At 31.3% G+C, this 19,088-nt stretch overlaps 2 protein-coding genes across 3 annotated transcripts; both read right to left on the bottom strand.

Annotated features, from left to right (window-relative positions):
- Window positions 1-583: 583 nt before the first annotated feature.
- LOC113863192 (protein LIGHT-DEPENDENT SHORT HYPOCOTYLS 4-like) lies at window positions 584-1,655 on the bottom strand. Its single transcript, XM_027496670.1, has 2 exons — window positions 1,387-1,655; window positions 584-1,167 (listed from the first exon to the last, which is right to left on the bottom strand). Exons 1-2 carry the CDS (start codon window positions 1,653-1,655, stop codon window positions 831-833), a joined length of 606 nt encoding a protein of 201 aa, XP_027352471.1. The 3' UTR covers window positions 584-830.
- Window positions 1,656-13,282: 11,627 nt separating this feature from the next.
- LOC113861951 (U-box domain-containing protein 3) lies at window positions 13,283-18,070 on the bottom strand. 2 transcript variants are annotated; one of them, XM_027495075.1, is made up of 5 exons: window positions 17,833-18,070; window positions 16,411-16,691; window positions 16,082-16,198; window positions 13,985-15,898; window positions 13,283-13,679 (listed from the first exon to the last, which is right to left on the bottom strand). In XM_027495075.1, exons 1-5 carry the CDS (start codon window positions 17,840-17,842, stop codon window positions 13,614-13,616), a joined length of 2,388 nt encoding a protein of 795 aa, XP_027350876.1. In that variant the 5' UTR covers window positions 17,843-18,070; the 3' UTR covers window positions 13,283-13,613. The 2 variants fall into 2 exon arrangements, with proteins under 2 accessions (XP_027350876.1, XP_027350875.1); XM_027495074.1 differs by lacking the exon at window positions 17,833-18,070 and adding an exon at window positions 17,335-17,711 and having other exon boundaries at window positions 13,292-13,679.
- Between the last annotated feature and the right edge of the window lie 1,018 nt (window positions 18,071-19,088).

Here is a 19,088-nt window from a genome sequence, read left to right as displayed (position 1 = left end):
CATTTGGAGGAGACAGTAAAGCGAAGAAGTGGCAACTGGGATGAAAAAAGGAGGTTGAGAAAGGGTAATACTCATTTGTAGATACGGAAAAAATGATCATCAATATCCGAAACAGAAGATGCAAAAATAATGTTATCGAAAAATAACTATGTATGGAAGTGACTTCCTACCTGTAACCTCATAGTTCAAACTTCAAACAATCATATGACATCAAATGATTCAAATTGCTAGCTAGCAAATATAGTAAAATTCAACGCTTCGAAAAAAGAAAATTAAGATAATGTGCGGCCCAAAAGCTAGTATGATCAAATTAAGGCACATAATTAATCTGCAAGTCTAAGCTTGACCTGTGAAGTACATATATATATATAAAACTATGAATAATAATTATAATAATAATACCATGCTTTTGGTTGCTCACAAGGATATATCATCATGGTTTCCGTGTATATTCATTCACTCACTCTCTCTACCACTTTTCAGTACTTCCCACTACGAGTCTACTACCAGTACCGCACTGTGCGCTTATAAAGCAGAGATGCATGATATCCCAGATTTTAATTTTAAACTTTTGCTTCTGCAATAGCTAACAGGATCCAAAGACAAACAGTCTATATGGACCAGATATAGCAGCTTTGAGAAAAATTAACAGAGAAAAAAAGAAGAAAAAAAACCCTACATATGATACTAAATTAAAGCATGATTCTAAAAGCTTGTTGAGCTTAAAAGAAGAAAAACCTCTTGGAGATTAAGGTTTTGAACTTGTGACAGTGAAAGGGGAGAGAGAGAGAGAGAGAGAGAGTAGAATTTCCCATGGAGTGAAAACTCTCCTAGTGAGTTGCACTTGCACCTGGTGGAGGTAGTGGCATGGATTGTTGGTGCGGTGGAGGGCGCTTCCTTTTCTTCTTCTCATAGCTAATTCCTCTTGCTTTGGATTGCAGATCACGAACCTCACGAAGATAGAGCCTCACAGCACGAGCTCCAAAAGGATTTGCTTCAGGTTTCCCTCCGTTTTCTTCAAAAGCTGCACGCAAACGACCTATGAGCGCGTCAAGGCTTCCCCAAGCTTGCCTAAGAGGACATGGACATGGAGCTGGAGGATTCGGGTGCCCATAAAAGGGACAAATTGGTGTGTGCACTTTTGTCTTCCCAAATTGATCCAGGTACCTTCACACCAACACACACATCAATAATTAATAACTCAACTAGAAAACAAAAATAAAGAAAATCAGATTATGATATATAATTATATTCATATATATGCACAAAGAAGGAGAGAGAAGAGGTGCATGGTGTGTGTGTATTTATTATTATTATTATTATTATGCTTATTTTGAAGAAATAAAAAGAGGGTTTGTATTGTCATATAGATATATGTATATGTACCGTAGAAATTCAAGGACGTGTGCACCGCTACACCTGGAGAGGGAGAGAGGGGGACGGTGATTCTTGAGGTACTGTCCAAAGGTGTTCCAGTCACGGCGCTTCTGATTCTCGTAGCGGCTGCTTGTGTTGTTGTTGATGATGGAAGTGGAAGCAGATGAGGAAGAGGTAGCAGAAGCAGTTAAGTTGGTGATGTTGGTGTTGGTGTTGGTGAGGTTGCAGGTGTTGTCAGAGTTACATGTGTCTATAAAGTCTTGAATATTTGAATCCATGGCCTTTGTGCTTTTCTTTACAGATCCGAGGTTAATTGTGTTGGCTACAGCCCAGAATAGTAATCTGGGTTGTTGTTCTAGGGTTCCTAAGACAGTGACCAGAGTGAGGAGTGTGAGAGAGATGGGTGAAGGTTAATTGAGATGGAGAGTTACTATACTTATAATTTGGATAACAGTTGAGGAAATGTCCTTTTATTTGAATAATTTATTTGTTAATGTTTTTTTCCCTTTAGAAGTTACTGTAAATGAAAATAACAACTTAAAGGGGAAAATAAAAAAGAAAAAGGAAAGGAAACAAACTCTGATTGTTGATTGATATTACAGACTTTGGGGTTATTTTTTTCATTTTTATTAAGGGGGAAAGAAATGGAAGAGAGAGAGGTAATACACATGTACCTGAAATGGTGAAGCAAAAGAAGATTTTTTGATGTTGAGAATGTGATGAGATTGATGGGAGAGTGGGTGGCCCTTCCTCTTTGCTCTTTGCAGCAAGTTGAAAGTATTTATTGAGCAATACTAGAAGGCTCCTAAGGCTATAGCTGTGGCAGCGTCTGTTTTTTTTAGTAGCTTGGGTTTCTGATATTGCTAAGGGATTGGGTTTTTTTCCTTTAAAGAGTGAAGCAAACTCACATCATCACTTGTTAATGGGTGTGTTAATATTCTTCCTTGTGTTGTGCACTACTGCTAGGTAGGAGAGAGAGGGAGGGAGAGAGGGAGAGAGAGAGAGATTAGGGCTTTGGAGGAAATAGGAAAGAAAGGCTGGACAGTAGGTTTGGATGGAGACAGGAAAAAGTTTGAAGGGGTAAAAATGAGGGAATAACATGATTCTGTTTCTTGACCCTGTAGTCTTGAATGACAGTTCCTTTTAAATTGACCCAAATACCCCTGCCGGTTTACCTTTTTTCAAAATTTTCTTTCTCTTAAAAAAGATAAAACTTTGATTTCTGACACCAGCTTTGTCCACTTCTCATCCGATTATATAAAAATATTAAAGAGAACAGAAGACAATTCAAAGGGGTTTTATATATATAAAAAAGTTATAAATTTAGGCTCTAATCTACCGTGGAATCGAAAAGCTCCTGTTTGGTTCGCACCAAATTCACGTTTGAGGCCACAAAAATTTGTTTCACAAATAGCATCATGTTCTTCACACAAATATTTTGTTTTTAAATATTTTTACAGTGAACGTACACAACCGATTTTTAGAAAGAGTGAAAATAATATTAACTGCGTAGTTGTACAAAATTAATTCTGAATGTAAGATCTATAAAATATATTTTATATTTTAAAAGTAACTATGTTTTTTCATTTAAATAAAATCAAATAATTCAATTTTACTTTTATAACATTAATCCAAATATAATAGTTTTCATTTTTAAAAAAAATCATTATACTAAAAATTAAAACCAACAACTCTTATATTACAAAAAGGGAAAGTGAAAAATAAAATTTAATTATAATTATGCTCTATTTTTTATGTTTATTTTACATTTTTCATATATTTTTTCTCTATTACATCACCACTATTATGTTTATTATTTTTTTCTTTTTATTTTCATTTTCATTTTTCATTTTTCTATAAAATAGTATGCATCTGATTGTGTATAAATAACGTTCTTTCTTTTATTATTTTGATAAGCTTGGGATGCATCACAGTTGCTGAAAAAAATAGGAAACTTTATTTCTCTTAACAATTTTTCTCATATAAGATTTAAGTATATGCCACGGTTCAATTACTTTCTTCTATTGACATGTAGATGATATCTCTATTAAACGAAGATTGTTATGGAGGCAACATTATTGAGGATAGTGAATAATTTTTCAATTTATGATATGTTATTTAGATGGAAGTGAGAAGATAAATGAGCAAGTAGTATATTGATGATACAAGTTTTTTTTAGTTTTAAAATGCGATGAAAAACATTTACTATTCCACTATTGTTGTTAATTCTTTCTATACAATCATGTTTTCAAAAGTGAAAAGGGAGTTTATAAGAAATAAAGTTGTGAAAGATGGTCACCTCTTATTTGGATGACACAAAAATATGAAAATTGTATTTGTGTGTGCGCGTGTATAACATTGTCTTAGAATTGTTTTTAATTTTATATATATATATATATAGAGAGAGAGAGAGAGAGAGAGAAAGGAATTCTCATTTGTGATAAAAGTCATGTTATAATATAGTTTTGGGATTATTGTCATTAAGCTGTTAAAAATGATTAAGTCAATAAAATTAGGCTCAATAGTAATACAGACGAAAAAGGACTCTTCATGGTAACGAATTAGGCACAACAAAGATCAATTAACACAACAACACTCTGATCAGTAGTTATGGAAGCAATAAGCAAACGAACAACAACAGAATACAAGGTCAAGACGAAGGAAACCCACAATGTATGCAAACAAATAAACCACGAACAAAGGAGGATTAAGATGAACCCTCCAATAAATGATGACAAGGAGCAAATGGAGACGACTTAGACACGCAACCAATGCAATCAACAGTTGTAAGAAAAAGAAGCAACGACTGTCAATGTTGAAGAAAAGAGACCAACGACGATAGCGGATCAAAATATGAACCTGGGGAGAGGAAAGTTTGTGAGATGGGTCATAAGACTTGCAACGGATTGAGTTTGGTGCTACCTGCTAAGGAGGAAGTCAAGAGAATCTAGCTAAACAAGTAGGGTAGAGTAAATTACATTTCTCTCCTTTTAAGATGCACATATTATATTATCAACTTTTCTATTTTAAAATCATATAACTCTCTATTTTGAAAAATTAAAATAGATCACTGTTAATTTATTTTTAAATTTTCATTCAAGTGTTGTTATATATTTGTTTGACATTTTTTATTAAAATATTTTTTTATAAATTTTACGCTTTCTTTGTTAATATTTTAATATGTTTTTTTTTCATAAAACAGTAAATATCTATCACTATTAAGAGAGTTTTAAAATTTCAAAAGATAAAGGGCGAAAAAAAATTATGTAATTAACATATACAAAATAAAAATTCGAGTATTGGTAATTTGTTATGTATTTTTATTTTTTTAAAAAAATGAGTTATATAATTTTAAAATAAAATAGATGATAATGTAAAATATGAAATTTTTTTAAAGAGTGAAGAATACAATTTACTTTAACTGATAAGATTAACAATAATAAACGTAGGTTGACTTGGATAAATTGTTTCAGGAGCCAAAACTCATTTTTTACTCTCTACTACTTACACACACACACACACATATATATAAAGGATATATAGTTTAATTAGTTAAATATATAATAATTGAAGAAAAAAAGTGATAACTATTGTACACCCCATTTTTTAAGTGTAGGATGATGCAGAAAGAAAAGAAAAATAAAATTGAGAGACATGATAAGTGAAATAATAAGAGAGAGATGTAAAACTACTATTGAAATATGTGAGGCACGCTTAATATAGCATAGAAAGCAAGGTTTGTACTTATGATTTGCTGCTATGTGGACTCTACATGGATAAATAGAAAAAGCATAATCATCGACAATCACTTATATAATCTGCAAGAGGCTTGTTGGAATTGATAAAATTCAAATCTTGGTATCAAATGAAAACAAAGCTTGTAGAATTTTCTTTCTCTCTATATGATTGGGCTTCTAATCCCGACTTGTATATCATAATGTGAGGCACGCTTAATATATCATAGAAAGCAAGGTTTGTACTTATGATTTGCTGCTATGTGGACTCTACATGGATAAATAGAAAAAGCATAATCATCGACAATCACTTATATAATCTGCAAGAGGCTTGTTGGAATTGATAAAATTCAAATCTTGGTATCAAATGAAAACAAAGCTTGTAGAATTTTCTTTCTCTCTATATGATTGGGCTTCTAATCCCGACTTGTATATCATAATGTGATTCCTCAGTTTAATTATCTGCAGTCATTGCACTATGTATTTTGGTTGTATTTTATAGAGAAGTTTGGCATAAGTGATAATAACATCAGGAAGTAAGTGTTGTAGTTATGCAAAATTAAGTACAATATACAGCCGAAATTAATGTGATATTCCTTTGTAATTTGCTTGAGTGCTATTAATACTCCGTTAATGAATATTTATTTTGCTAATAAAAACAGTATTATATAAAAATCGTTATTGTTTAAAAAATTAATATATGAAAAGTTTGTATTTATATATTATTGTGCAATATATAGTATTCTTTATAGACAAAAAAGCAAATTCATTAAGTTTGAGTACTAGAAGTATTCTAACTCTTAATATAGGTAGTATAAGTAGTCATCAAAGAGACATCACAGAAACATCAAAGGTGACAACATTATTTAAAACATTTATAAAAGGACATGTATACCAATCTCAAAAGTCAAAACAATAAACCACCCACGGACACAGGATGAAGAGTAGAACCAGCCCCATGGTTTTTGCTTGCTTTACCGTGTCCGTAATGCCAATGAGTCAAATATCTCCTGCTTAAACAAAATCATATCACATTGACAGGAAAAAATAAAAGAACAAACCATAGGAGTTGCAAAAAATTCTTGAGTTTTCTCCCTCTCACTAGACCCGTAAATAGTAATGCACGAAATAATCCTTACAGTTAATTGAGGGAAGAGTAGATTGGAAACCGATTCATGAGTAAAAGATTATCTAACCGAAGATGTGATGGCACTAGTGAAGAACAAATATTGTGAAGTTTCTTGATTAATTAGAATGAATAAAAGCGCAATTTGCTTGATTCATGAATAGGTAAGAGCATTTTACTTGGAAACTTGTGAAAAAATATTTAATGAAGAACTTTGAACAAAAAGTCTCAAAGTGTCTTTCTAACTTGCTCATAAGGAAGCAATACCGAAGAGGACTCGACATGACTTGATAAACAAGAATGTATTGAGAGTTTTTCTTGTGCGTTGCATTAGTACTAAAATTACTGATCGGTTAACCGACCATAACGAAAACAGTGTGTGTCGTGGATGACCAAACATAACAGTTAGATATATGTATGATACACTGTTATCAAACAATTAAGCACTTAGTATTGGCGTGACTTGATGTGGCTAATGATAAATGTTTTTAGCAGGTTTATCTTTCATCCTACGAGTCATTTAAATTCTCATAAGCTTTTTACAGTTAACCACTTCTGACGGACAACAATTTTTAACTTTCTTAAAGTGATTAGGTTTGCATTGAAAATTAATTCCAAAGGTACTAAAAAGATGGTTTTATTATAATAATTATTATTGTTATTTTAAACAATATTTATGTAAAGTAAGGATCATTTAGCAAACACTAAACACCACCATTAGATCTTTAAAAACTTTTAATGTCAAGCATGTATTTACTTGGAGTATGCGTACTCAAAATTCAGTTGAAAATAGGTAAAATTAATTTTGACCAATTTAAAAGAGTGAGCATACTCCGTCAATTTGTTGAAATTTTGGAAATATTCCTTATTCATAATAAGGAGAGGTCTCCAATTGACATTAATTCAACCAGGACGATTTTATTTTATTTTTGCAACATTTCGATTCATTTTCCATCAATTTAACTCTATAAACTTGTAACATGTCTTAAATAGAAGAAATAAATAGTTTTACTCCGTGAGGGAAATAGAAAATTTTTATTTTTGAAAAGTCACTTTCTTCCATTCTTCATGTCTCATAATAAGACTTTCTGTATTTTTTTTTTATAAAAAAATCATATTATTATTATCAAGCTATGCGCAAGCTTTTACTTGTTTATGTTTTTATTCTTAAACTATTTATAAATTCACATTTAGTTATTAAATTTGATATTTTATTTATTTATTTATAAGTATTGTATTTTTTTATAATGTCATATATATACACACACACACACTTTTAATTTTGATATATACTCTCCAAAACTCTAGGTAAATTTAATGAGAAAAAAAAGCCTTACAAGAGAAATTTGTTGATAATAACACTACTAAAGTAGCTACTATTGTGGGGATCCTATTACTAAATAGTAAATTTTTTTTTCTCTAGACATTAATTAAAAGCTAATTTTCGAACTCTCGTTAAGAAGTTTATGAGATGTAATTGTCTATTAATTGTGCTCAGCTTTGTTAGTAACCAAACTTAAGTTCTATGTAAATGGATGAGTTTAGTACTAATTCAATCCCTTTGATTAATTATGAAGTTATAAAAAAATTTTAATTTTATTTTCTTAAATTTTTTAAAGCTTCATTTAAGATCTAATTATAAACTGTGATTATGAGCCAGAATGTTAAGACCATTAAATTTTAAGGACAACCGTTAATTAATCAACTAAATTCAATAGGTCTAAATATGTTCTTGTCATGGGAACATTTTATTGATAATTTATTGTGCAAAGACTTAGCATAGTTCTCTATGATTGATTTCAAGTATTTAAATGTAGTAATTTTTTTATTAAAAATAATATTTGTACTTTAATATTATTTATATTATATTTTTAATAAAAATTGTCACTTTTATTCGTTTAAGATTAATTTTAAAGATTGAAATTAATAAATTTATTAAAAAATAATTGTATATTTTATATTTCAGGCACTTATTTGGCCATTGAATCTGACTCAAAATTTAATATTGAAATTGATATTAGGCCATCAAATTCTAATATATTGTTAGTGTACATTTTAAATTGCACATTCTATCCTTACATAAACTCCAATTAATCGAAAATCAACCGAATACGTCTCTTCTTGATTTTAAACACAATAAACTTAAATTTCGTGTACCGAAAAAACGAGAATGAAAATATATATGCATTATACGTATTTCTAAGCCACACATACATTTGATGCAACATCCATAATATTCCATATGTAACCAAACTTGACGACGGATCCTTGCCATTATGCTTTCTCATTAACAACTAGGCAAAAAACAAAGCCCAAATAAGAAGCCACTAGTTGATTGGATCAATTATCCTTCTTATGCCGTCTACCATCACTAACACTGTTACAAATCATCATCACCACGGTCACCGTTAGCTGTACGCATAATCACCACTTCTTCCATTATTGTCACAGTCAATATAGCTGTCAATTTGCCTTTGGTAATGTAACTTTTAAAACATATTTTACACGTTCGCTTGTGTTAATTAAATTATGGGTAGTTTAAAACTGAACATATCAACATGCTAGACTCTCATGTAGTTAGCCTTAGTACGAACAAAATTTAGCTATTATTATTGTATTTTGCAGTTAGGTTTGAGTTAAAATTGACGAAAGAAAGAAATGAAATATTACGTGTGTGTTAAACTCATGTCATTCACATTTTCTAATAAGACATGTATTTGTATTCATACCCTCTCTCTCTCTTTCTGTGTCTGCAAGCTCTACCCAAAGATAGTTTAGAAATGTGACCGTCCAGAGATTAAACTTGAAAGGGGTCCAAAGTAAAAATTGTACTTTACATTCATATAGAAATAAAATTCTATCTTTTAATTGCAGTGTGTAGTTAAAAAAAAAAAAAAGACAATTTAATTTATTGCATCTCACTTGCCCATAAATATAGTCAATTTTTTGACTTTTCTAAATTCAAAACTTCATTTAATGTATTCCTCCACTTCTATGCGTGTGATTGTTTTTTTTCCTTCACTTCTGCATTTTTAAATCCTTTTTCTTAAAAATTTTCTTTGCATGTATTCCTACTTAGTTTAGCTGGGTTGACCAAAGGGTTTTGCTTTGCTAGGAAAGAAACCGAGGGGGGGCAATTATAAATATTCGACATTGAGAGGGAATTGTTTGTCTTCGATTATTTTTTTAATTCTTGCTTGGCTGTCCATGACAAAATCTAGTACTATGATCTTAGACTGTTTTCCTGTTTTTAACATTTTTGTACAAGTTATTATAATATAAATTCGTCCAATCATCAATAATGTATTGGTTCTAATTTCTTCTCTTGTTCCCATCATGACAGTGCTTAGACCCTTTTCTTCCTATATATAAGTATATTCTTATCTTTCAAATAAAAAGGAAAACAAGAAGCATTATTTCAAAATTATGTGCGGAGACACCACATGTTTCATGATCATAGATGATATGAGCTCGGATCACACCCACCAAATAAGTTTAGTGGGTGGACCTAGCTAGTTGATATAAGAATTGGGGGTATCATTATTTTTAAATTGTATATTGAATTTCAAAGTAAATGTAACTTTCAAGCGTATTTGACAATTCATGAAGTGCCTTTCACATCATAATAGATAATCAATTCCATAGAACACTTCATATAGGCGTGTTGTTACTCTCAATTTGAAATTTAGCCCACATGCTGTGAGAATCTATGGCCAAATTAGTAATATTTAGAGTGGTACCAATCCCCGTTACACCTGGAATGAAGTTCATGTGATAAATATTCTAGCAATTAACCATCATGAAGCAGCTATTCTGACTTGTAAAATTGTATCACATATTCTTAAAAAATTAAGAATAAAGTGATTTTTTTAATAAATTTTCAAAAATTAACAACTTACAATTTAAAGAATTAAATTTATATTTGTTCATTCTGACACGTTTACCTGATATATCTTTTGCTTATTTATATAATAAAAAAAGTCATTATGCTGACTGTGAACAATTTATTCTGATTTGAAGTTTATGTTTTGATTGCGGTGTGGGATACATATATCGAAAGTGTGTCGGTGGTAGCAGGTGAAGAAAGAGGGCACCTAAACTAGTAAATGAGTTGAGATTATTAATATTTTGTCTCATAGACTTAGGTAAACCTTGATAATTGTACTGAGCTTTGCTCTGCCATTCATGCGAGAGGAAGCAGGATTGCATAAATGTTGTGCAAACGGTGAACAGAAAGAAAAGCAGTAACCATGTTTTACTTTCTATTTACTAGTAGTACCGGTGATGGAACTTCAAGTACAATTCCAACTTTTTAAGGACGTGCTTTTTTTTGTCTTACACTCACCTATCCTGTTTAATGCATCTCTGCTCAATGTCATCTTCTTCCAAAAGACACATTAATTTTAGTCATCCATGTAACATAATTAGTTGCCCAACACTTGGATTGAATGAAACTGCGGAGTTAATTAACTTACGTAAAAGGGAACTTCATTGTGTCTTGTAATTTATTGGAATGTTTATGAGTATATCTTTATTTTATTTTTTAAAATTATAAATATTTACCATTTTATTTTTCAATTTAAAAACTATTGTGTGTCAATTTTGAGACAAACACCGTATAGTATGTCAGTTTCTTAATCTTCCACGTGACATGAAAAAAATATAAATGTAGAAATGTATCAAATATTTGATTTGGGAAGAGAGAGATTTTAGGAGAAAAGCTTGGGCTTGAGTGGGCCCAATCTTAGTTATTATGTGATGGTACAAAGGATTCGGGAACTTAACTACAAATAGGACTTAGCCTGTTGTTCTGAAGGCACAGCCACAAAACAATAATACAGATCATAGACAGCTGGTTGATTCATGTTCCATAAACAATCAACAGAGATATTTAAGGAGGCAACAAGTACTGAAACTGCTGTCTAATTAATTAATTCTTCAGGCTGTTGCAGCTCTTTCCCTTCCCCTCTCTCACTTCAATCTCACTGCAACCCCATAACTATCCATTTGCTTTTTCATTTTCTTTTCTGATTTTGTTTAAAAGTTCAAGGAAACTTCAAAATTTAGCTTCATTAACATTAGTTAAAATGATAGCCAACTAATATTTTGTGTAGTGATTAAAAATTATTAAAATTGTTTTTTATAACATTATTAATGTTTTGTTTTAATTATTGGAAATATTAATATATTGTTTAGTTCAACCAAAAAAAAAATATCATTGTATAGTTATAAAGTCTAGAGGGATAAGAAAAAAAGAGTTACATATCCTTTTTTTCTCTCTCCTTTTAAAATTGAAAGAATTTAAAAGTTAAGATAGGTAAATGTGTTTGATAAATGTGTTAAATGCCGATTATGATTATGTTATGTGAGTGTAAATTGTTTAAAAAGTTAGGAGTAAAAATAGAAAAATTATTAGTAACTACCTTTCAATAAATTAAATGCTACTTAAAGTAACTTTTTATAAGTCAAGTTTCAAAAAATATAAGCTCTCTCTTTTTTCATTAAACAATTGTATTAATTTATTAACAAAAATTATGAATTCCTTAATAAATTATAAATTTGTGTTACCTAATATCAAGTTGATTCCTCTTTACTAAGAAAAACTTAATTATTTATGCATGTGAATAAAATTACTAATTGTAAAAATAGAAAAATATCAATACTAAAGTCTTTAAAACTTTTTAAAACATATTATATGTTAACAATTAAAAAATTTAAGACTTACAAGAAAACGTAAATTGCACTCCTCATTTAATAAATCTTACTTATTCTTTTTCCTAATATTTTATAAAGTTCAACTCACAATAAAAGATGTTGCTGGCCCTCTTCAAACGGAAAACCATGCCTTTCTTTTGGGCATCAAAGGCCCCGATTACATGTAAACCATAGTCTGGATAGGTGCATTGAATGGGTAAATTTGTAACTTCAGATTCCCCTTAATTTAAGTAAATTCCCTTCCAAATTAGAGATCAAAGTCTGGGCATCGTGCATAGGACATTTTTTTGTTTCTCTTTTCTCGAGGAAAAGCAAAGCATAATACTGATATTTTTGCTGTGTTTTTCAAGTCAGATTTTCTTGAACGTGTTTTCTTGAGGATTTTCAAAGTGCAAAAATATGGAATATATTCCTCACTCGTGAATCATGATTAAGGTTATAAGGTTAAAATTTGCTCAAACTTTGGGTGCGTCAAAGCAAAGTATGACACATTTAACTTCTAATGAAAGCGAGATACACAATGGTATCACTTTTTCTTTTTCCTCCTTTTTATTCCATTCTTTCCCGGTGCCGTTTAAATTTCAAATAAAATTTTACATTATAAGTTAAAAATAATTTATTTTTAATAAGTTATATAAACATTTTATTGAAATAAGCTAAAAAAAATTATGTTATTTTTATAATAAAATCCGTTGACTTGCTTTTCAGCTGTTGGGCAAAATTTGTACGTATGTATTTGATCTAGTTAACAGTATATTTGGTTCAGTTTATTTCAAATTAGAAGTTGTTTGTTGTTACCAACTTTTTAAAAGAACCTTTAAAAAATAAACAATTGTTTTTCCTAAATTATGCAACTGGGAACATGCTTAATCACGTAGTTTATTTCACAATTTTTTTCACCAATAAGCCCAAAAATTCGTAAAAATACAATTGGTTGGTTCTGTTTAGCGCTGGGCCTAACCCATTTCATCAAGTCCAACTTGGGTGCAACTATTGCACCCAAGTCTTTGTGAGAAACTATAGTATTCGATATTGCAATACGTAACAAGTAACAACTAAATGATGATCATATCAATTTCTATTCCCAGAATCGTGCAAATATCAACCATAAATAATGATAACACAACCATCCCAAGGCCAAATTATTCTCAAATAGACACGCTGTTAATTGTAACAATAATCAACTTTGCATACCTCTGAACGGGTGAGTTCAACAATCCACATGCTTAGCATGGATTATTATTATTATTATTATTATTATACAAGTCCCAGTGAATGAAATAGAATGATACTGGGTTGAATGAATAGTAATAAAAGAGAATGTTCACAAGCAAAATAAGGTACAATTATACATTGTAGATTGCAAGATTCTATACCATATGTAAGAATATGTACAACAGTGACTTATGACTCCAGCAAAACGCTGTTTTATGTTTACATCTTGCCATGCTAAAGCTTCAGAAATAACTTACCCGCTCTTGAAACAGACCTCTCCACTAGAAAGAAACCAAGCCATTAAAGCCAACAAAACGAAAGGGGAAAAAAAAAATACTACAAGACCAGTGATACACAAAAAAAGAATAAAAAAAATGATGAAAGGAGTCCTCAACAGAAGATGGTAAGAATGAAAAGGGTAATGAAATAACCAAAACTGTCTACCTTCATGATTTTCCCATCCCCGTGCCGCCTTCACGCTGATTACGAAAATGACTGAGAAGCTGTTGTGCCTGCATGTATGGGAACAGCATGTTATTATTTCCTCCACACTTCAGATTAAGCATATGATATGATGCAAGATACTGTATGCCATGATCCCCCAATGTTTGTATACCCTTTCATAAGTTTTTTGAGTTACTTAAAAAGTCCATTGTGAAAATAAATCTTTCCTTAAACATGAATTATGTTTTCTCCTATCTCTCTACTTGAAAAACATCTGATCAAAGGGATGCAGGTAAACCAGTGGTATAAGCACAGTAACAACAATTTAACCACCAAAATATATGACAGAGAACTGAGGATTAGGTACATATACCTTTTCCCTTGCTCTTGGAGTACCAGACTGAGATAATGCAACCAGGGGTGGTACAGCTCCTTCTTGGAGAACCAGGGTACAAAACTTGCGACTATGAAGACACAGTTGCAAGAGAACAGAAGCAGCGTTTTCCTTTCCCCTCTGAGAACCTGATTCAACAATTTCAACTAGTAAGGGAATGCCACCTTCCCTTGCGATTTCTAACCGACCCTCTGCAATTGTTGACAGGTTTGCCAAAAGAGCAACTGCCTTGTCAACCATTCCATCAGAAGGGTCTAATAACAGAACCAGAAACTTCACAGCACCAGCTTGAACTATACGAGCTTTATTCTCATGGAATATTGACAGGTTAAATAAAGCAGTAGCAGCATCCTTCTTTCCCCTGAGAGTTCCAGAGGCTAGAAGATTCACTAATGCTTTTACTGCACCAGAACGGCCAATTTTTGCCTTATTGTTATCTATTACAGAGAGGCTGAACAGAGCTGCAGCAGAATTCTCCTTGGCACCATCATTTCCTGTTTGTAAAACATGGATAAGTGGCTCTATAGCTCCTGCTTCCATAATTAAGACCTTGTTCTCTTCATTAATTGACAAATTCAATAGAGCTGTCACAGCATGCTCTTGTGTTATCTTCATGTCTGAATATAGCAGTGAAAGTAAAGGCATAATAGCCCCACACCGGCCTACAATGATACGGTTCTCCATGTTATGCTTGGTACAGAGCCTCAATTCTTCTGCAGCAGCAGTTTGTGCTTCATATGATTGGCTTTGGAGATCTTCAATCAATTCATTGACATGAGATGTGGTGATCAAATCATCAGATCCTAAGTTGGAAACATGATGGGAATCAGCTTTTGAATGACTAGTAATATTATTATTATTATTTACATTATACTTATTTTGATTGCCCATCATTCCAATTTTTGATCCAGGGCTATGAAATGGCTTTCCAGATAACCAAGGAAGAATCCCCAATTCTTTATATGCAGTAGAAGGAGGACACCCATTAGTAATTTCTCCAGACAACTCCACATTTTGATGCTTATTTGACACCGCTTTTGAAACAGGAAATGGAAGTACATAATCAGTACTAGAAATAGAACTTGAAAATGATTCACTTCTGCTGTTACTACATGAAGGTGCAGGAGATTGTTGCTCAAAGTTGTCTGTCACTTCATTCTGACATCTATTGGATTCCCTGCTTGATTTGAAAGAGCTATCATCCTTTTGCTTCCCAAATGCACTTCCAGCTTGATTCGAATTGGAATTGCTACTATCTAAAGACTCAAAGCTACATGCACGATCAAAATCTTGATGCAATAAATGATCTGTGGGGGATGAAATATGAGCAGAATCATTGTGCTTAGAGCCAGTTGTAAGTTTGACATTATTTTCCTCACACCAATTTGCAATCATAGCTTTAACAGTATAATTGGTAGTGAGATTTGTATGTACTAGTCTCTGATGAGTCTTGGGACAAACAGTTAGCCCATGATCAAGCCATTTTTGAATGGACTGCCTCTCATATGTCTGACCTGAAGCCACAATAACAGGATCTGACATGAGTTCCAATGATAAAGGACACCGAAAGTATGGTGGGATTGAGACACCACTTTTGACTTCAGGGCGCTCAATTTTCATCACATAATCACGTAAATTGCACACAAGATTCACAATTTGGTAACTTTTATCCATGTCCCCTTTTGTTGTATTGGCTTCAGCATTCATCCTTTCCATTTCCACAGCAATAATTTCTTTCAGGAGTTCCTGGTTTGATGTAAATTTGAGTAACTCTATAATTTCCTTTAGATGATTATAGCAAGGTTCAATATTATCCCTTTGATTTCTCAGTGCTTCTTCTATAAAGATCATTGCTGGTTCCTTCTTCAAACACTGAAGTTCCTGCATATATTGCTAAAATAGTTGCTAGCAATTAGGGTCATAACTCAATTGAGAAACAAGATACCCACAAAACTGACAATAAATATTCCTGTCAAATAAAGTAGTTTGACTTTCTTTCCCCTCTTTTCCTTTCAAAGGGGAGTGGGATAGGAGAGTAATGATCAGGAAACAAGTAACTTCCAACTTTGGACATACCTGAATATTAGCCAAAACTGAAACAGATGCAGGTGAATTTAAGGATCCAACTATCAAATGAAAAATCTTATGTGAAGCGCTCTGTAACTTGATCAACAATTCCCCACTTTGAAGAACCTGAAAATAGAATATTCCGAACAAAGCAATTAAGAGGTTGAAAAATCAACCTCCCAGAGAGAAAGACAGATGAGGGAGGTATTGGCAGTTCATTGTTTCCTTTTGACCTCGTTCAAATGCCACCAGAGAGGCTTAGGATCTTAAACACGTTGAAATAACAGTTGCTGAATAATGGTATTAATTTAAGTATAAGAAACTCAGTAATTACTTACACAATGAATCTTGCTCATCTTTGGGGTCCATTTTTCAACAAACTCCCTAGCTTCATCAACCTGCATATCCAATTTTTCACATTCTCTACACAGATTTTCATCCAAAGGGATTTTGTAATCCACAACATCATCGAGCACTGGTTTCAAATGCTTCAACACGCCAACCATATTATCACAGTTCTTCTGAAGGATCATAGGTTTCACTGTTTGGCAAGAAACTAGAAGAATGAATCGAGAAATGCTGTTAATAAGACATTTCACTGAAGTTGTATCTGTTTGACCTGCTTCAGTAAGACCATATAACAAATTAATGTTACAAAAACAACAACAAAAGAGAACATTCATAAAAGGTACTAGAGAATTATGTTGACTTTGGCTAAAAAGCACATAAACCCCTCAAGCTTTAAGAAAATTTCAGACAAACTCAGCGGTTCAAAACTCAGTAACTTGACTACCTAAACTTACCAAACACATGATCCTTTGTGCATGTCTAGAAAACCCTTGGAAGGAGTCAATATACATCGTTTGGCAAGCTCAAGAAGTCAAATTGTTATGTTTCGAAGTACATGGAGTTTTTTGCAATTAACCTATAGTTGAAGGTTCATTGCATTTTATAGCCTCTATTTTTATATTCATTTCCAGTTCTGGCCGTTCAGCAACAATTAGTCATTAAAATACTCCATTATTGAAAAACATTCTAAAAATTAGTACCATATGTTTGTGTCCATGCTAAAACACAGATCAGCAACTAAGGACTCCAACACATAAGCATGAGAATGCCAACATAAAATAAATTTGCATCATTGCATGAAACCAACTGAAACAGTTTCCAGTTCCTGGTAAAACCGCTCTAGTACACAAAATTACAAAGATTATCAATGATTCATTAAAATAGACCAAATGCTATAGCAGATAAAAGCCTACCCCAATGAAAATGGGACATGCAAGCCAAATCTTCAAAGTCAACTGAAGTAAAAATAGAAACGTTTGGTTTTCAAATGCTCCAGTAATGTCACTTTGAACTCAAATGATAGTAATAATTCTCTCTCTGCCAGAACCATATATTAGTAAAATACTTCAAATTACCCTCTCTTCTTGACAACTTCTCCCAGGTTTACCACAAAACAGATGGAAAGAACACAACTTTCTACGGGCAATCGAAAAATAACTCTACAAAGAGCTTTAACAACAACAACAAAGCTAACGGTAGTCACTTGTTAAGAAATTCCTCAAAGGTATAACAGCCGCTTTAATCCACACAAAACCCAGAAAAAACTCAAAATAAAATAAATAATAGAAGATCCCCAATGGACCAAAAACTAAGAGAAGGGCACTTGAGAAAGCCATGAAAATATATAAAAATGAATAAATATAGGGATTTTGTTAGCAAAATAGAAGCTTTGGATTACTGCATTTGCATACCTATATGCATGGTTGTGAAAGTGGAACGCTGGTAAAACAGATCTTTCTGATCAATTCCAAAGCATGAGAATTGAAGTGCGTAAAAGTACAACGAATTGAGAAGTAGAATGGTCACTGAAGTCCTTCTTCTTCATTCATGACATGGCTGGGTTTCCCAACAATGCTACCTGGAAAGCCTGACGCAGAGGGTCCAACAACTAAAGGAAAATTTTGATCATATTAAGAAATAAAATCAAAATCATCGAATGGTAGGTCCTTAACAATCTTAGCACAAAAATAAATTGTTTTTTAAATATATTTTTGTTGAGACAAATATTAATATCAGACTAATTTTAAGAAATTAAAACCAATCGAGTTTTATTTAAAAATTATTTATTGCATTGTTTCATTTCTATGTAATAAATGTTTTTAAATAAAATTACTTTCTTTCAATCACAAGAATTTAATTTTAATAATTAAAGTCAACAAAAATATTTTATAAAAAATCATTCAATATTATAAAAATGAATATTATTTAACTAAGAAAAAAAAAAGTGTTGGGCACATTATTATGGACTAATATATAGTTTTGTACAAATAACTAAATGATATATGAAAAATATGTGTTCGGATTAAATTATTTTAAGTAAAAAAAAATACAATTTTAAAATAATTATTAAATTATTTTTAAAAATTAATCTTAATTTGTATCATTAACTATCTTATTACATGTATTTGAAATATATTTAAATATTTTTTTTATGTAGTCTAATAATGTTATTGGATTTTATATCCGAAAAAGACTTAATTTGTGTATTAATTAAATTTTCGGTTTGTTAAATATTTAATTCATTCATGAAGTATTTGTTTATAATTAAAAAAATTAATATAATTAAAGAATAATTGAGTCTTTAAAATTTGTTGACCATATTTTAATTTTTATTCTTATATATTAAAAACACTTGATTAAAGGAGATAAAATTATGATCCATTACATTTCGAAATAAATAATACTTTTAATACACGTTAAAGGAAAATTACAGTATATCCCTTCCTTAATTTCTCGCTACTCAGGTAGTTATCAAATGTTTGGTTGACGGTCATTTAAGCCTTAATTATATTTTTAATTTCATGGTTTAAGTTTATGTGTAATTTTAGTTTTTCTTAATTGCTCATATATTACTTATATATTTTTTATTGTTAAAATTGAATTTAATAATTAAAAATTATCATTAATTTTTATAGATTTGTAAATAAAAATATTTATTAAATACAAA

This window comes from Abrus precatorius, unplaced genomic scaffold (genome assembly GCF_003935025.1).
Source record: "Abrus precatorius isolate BTA unplaced genomic scaffold, Abrus_2018 Scaffold3, whole genome shotgun sequence".
NCBI classification, from domain to species: domain Eukaryota; kingdom Viridiplantae; phylum Streptophyta; class Magnoliopsida; order Fabales; family Fabaceae; genus Abrus; species Abrus precatorius.
Note: the sequence above shows the minus strand (reverse complement) of the source record. Positions and strands in the feature narration are given on the sequence as shown.

What these genes read in the sequence shown, in the direction of transcription:
- LOC113863192 (XM_027496670.1), bottom strand. Translation starts at nt 1,655, where the DNA reads ATGGATTCAAATATTCAAGACTTTATAGACACATGTAACTCTGACAAC. An exon ending in CACGTCCTTGAATTTCTACG is followed by an intron (nt 1,168 to 1,386) that starts GTACATATACAT and finishes GTTGGTGTGAAG; the next exon opens with GTACCTGGATCAATTTGGGA.
- LOC113861951 (XM_027495074.1), bottom strand. An exon ending in AGATGAGCAAGATTCATTGT is followed by an intron (nt 16,199 to 16,410) that starts GTAAGTAATTAC and finishes TTCTATTTTCAG; the next exon opens with GTTCTTCAAAGTGGGGAATT. An exon ending in CTCCAAGAGCAAGGGAAAAG is followed by an intron (nt 13,680 to 13,984) that starts GTATATGTACCT and finishes CCATACATGCAG; the next exon opens with GCACAACAGCTTCTCAGTCA.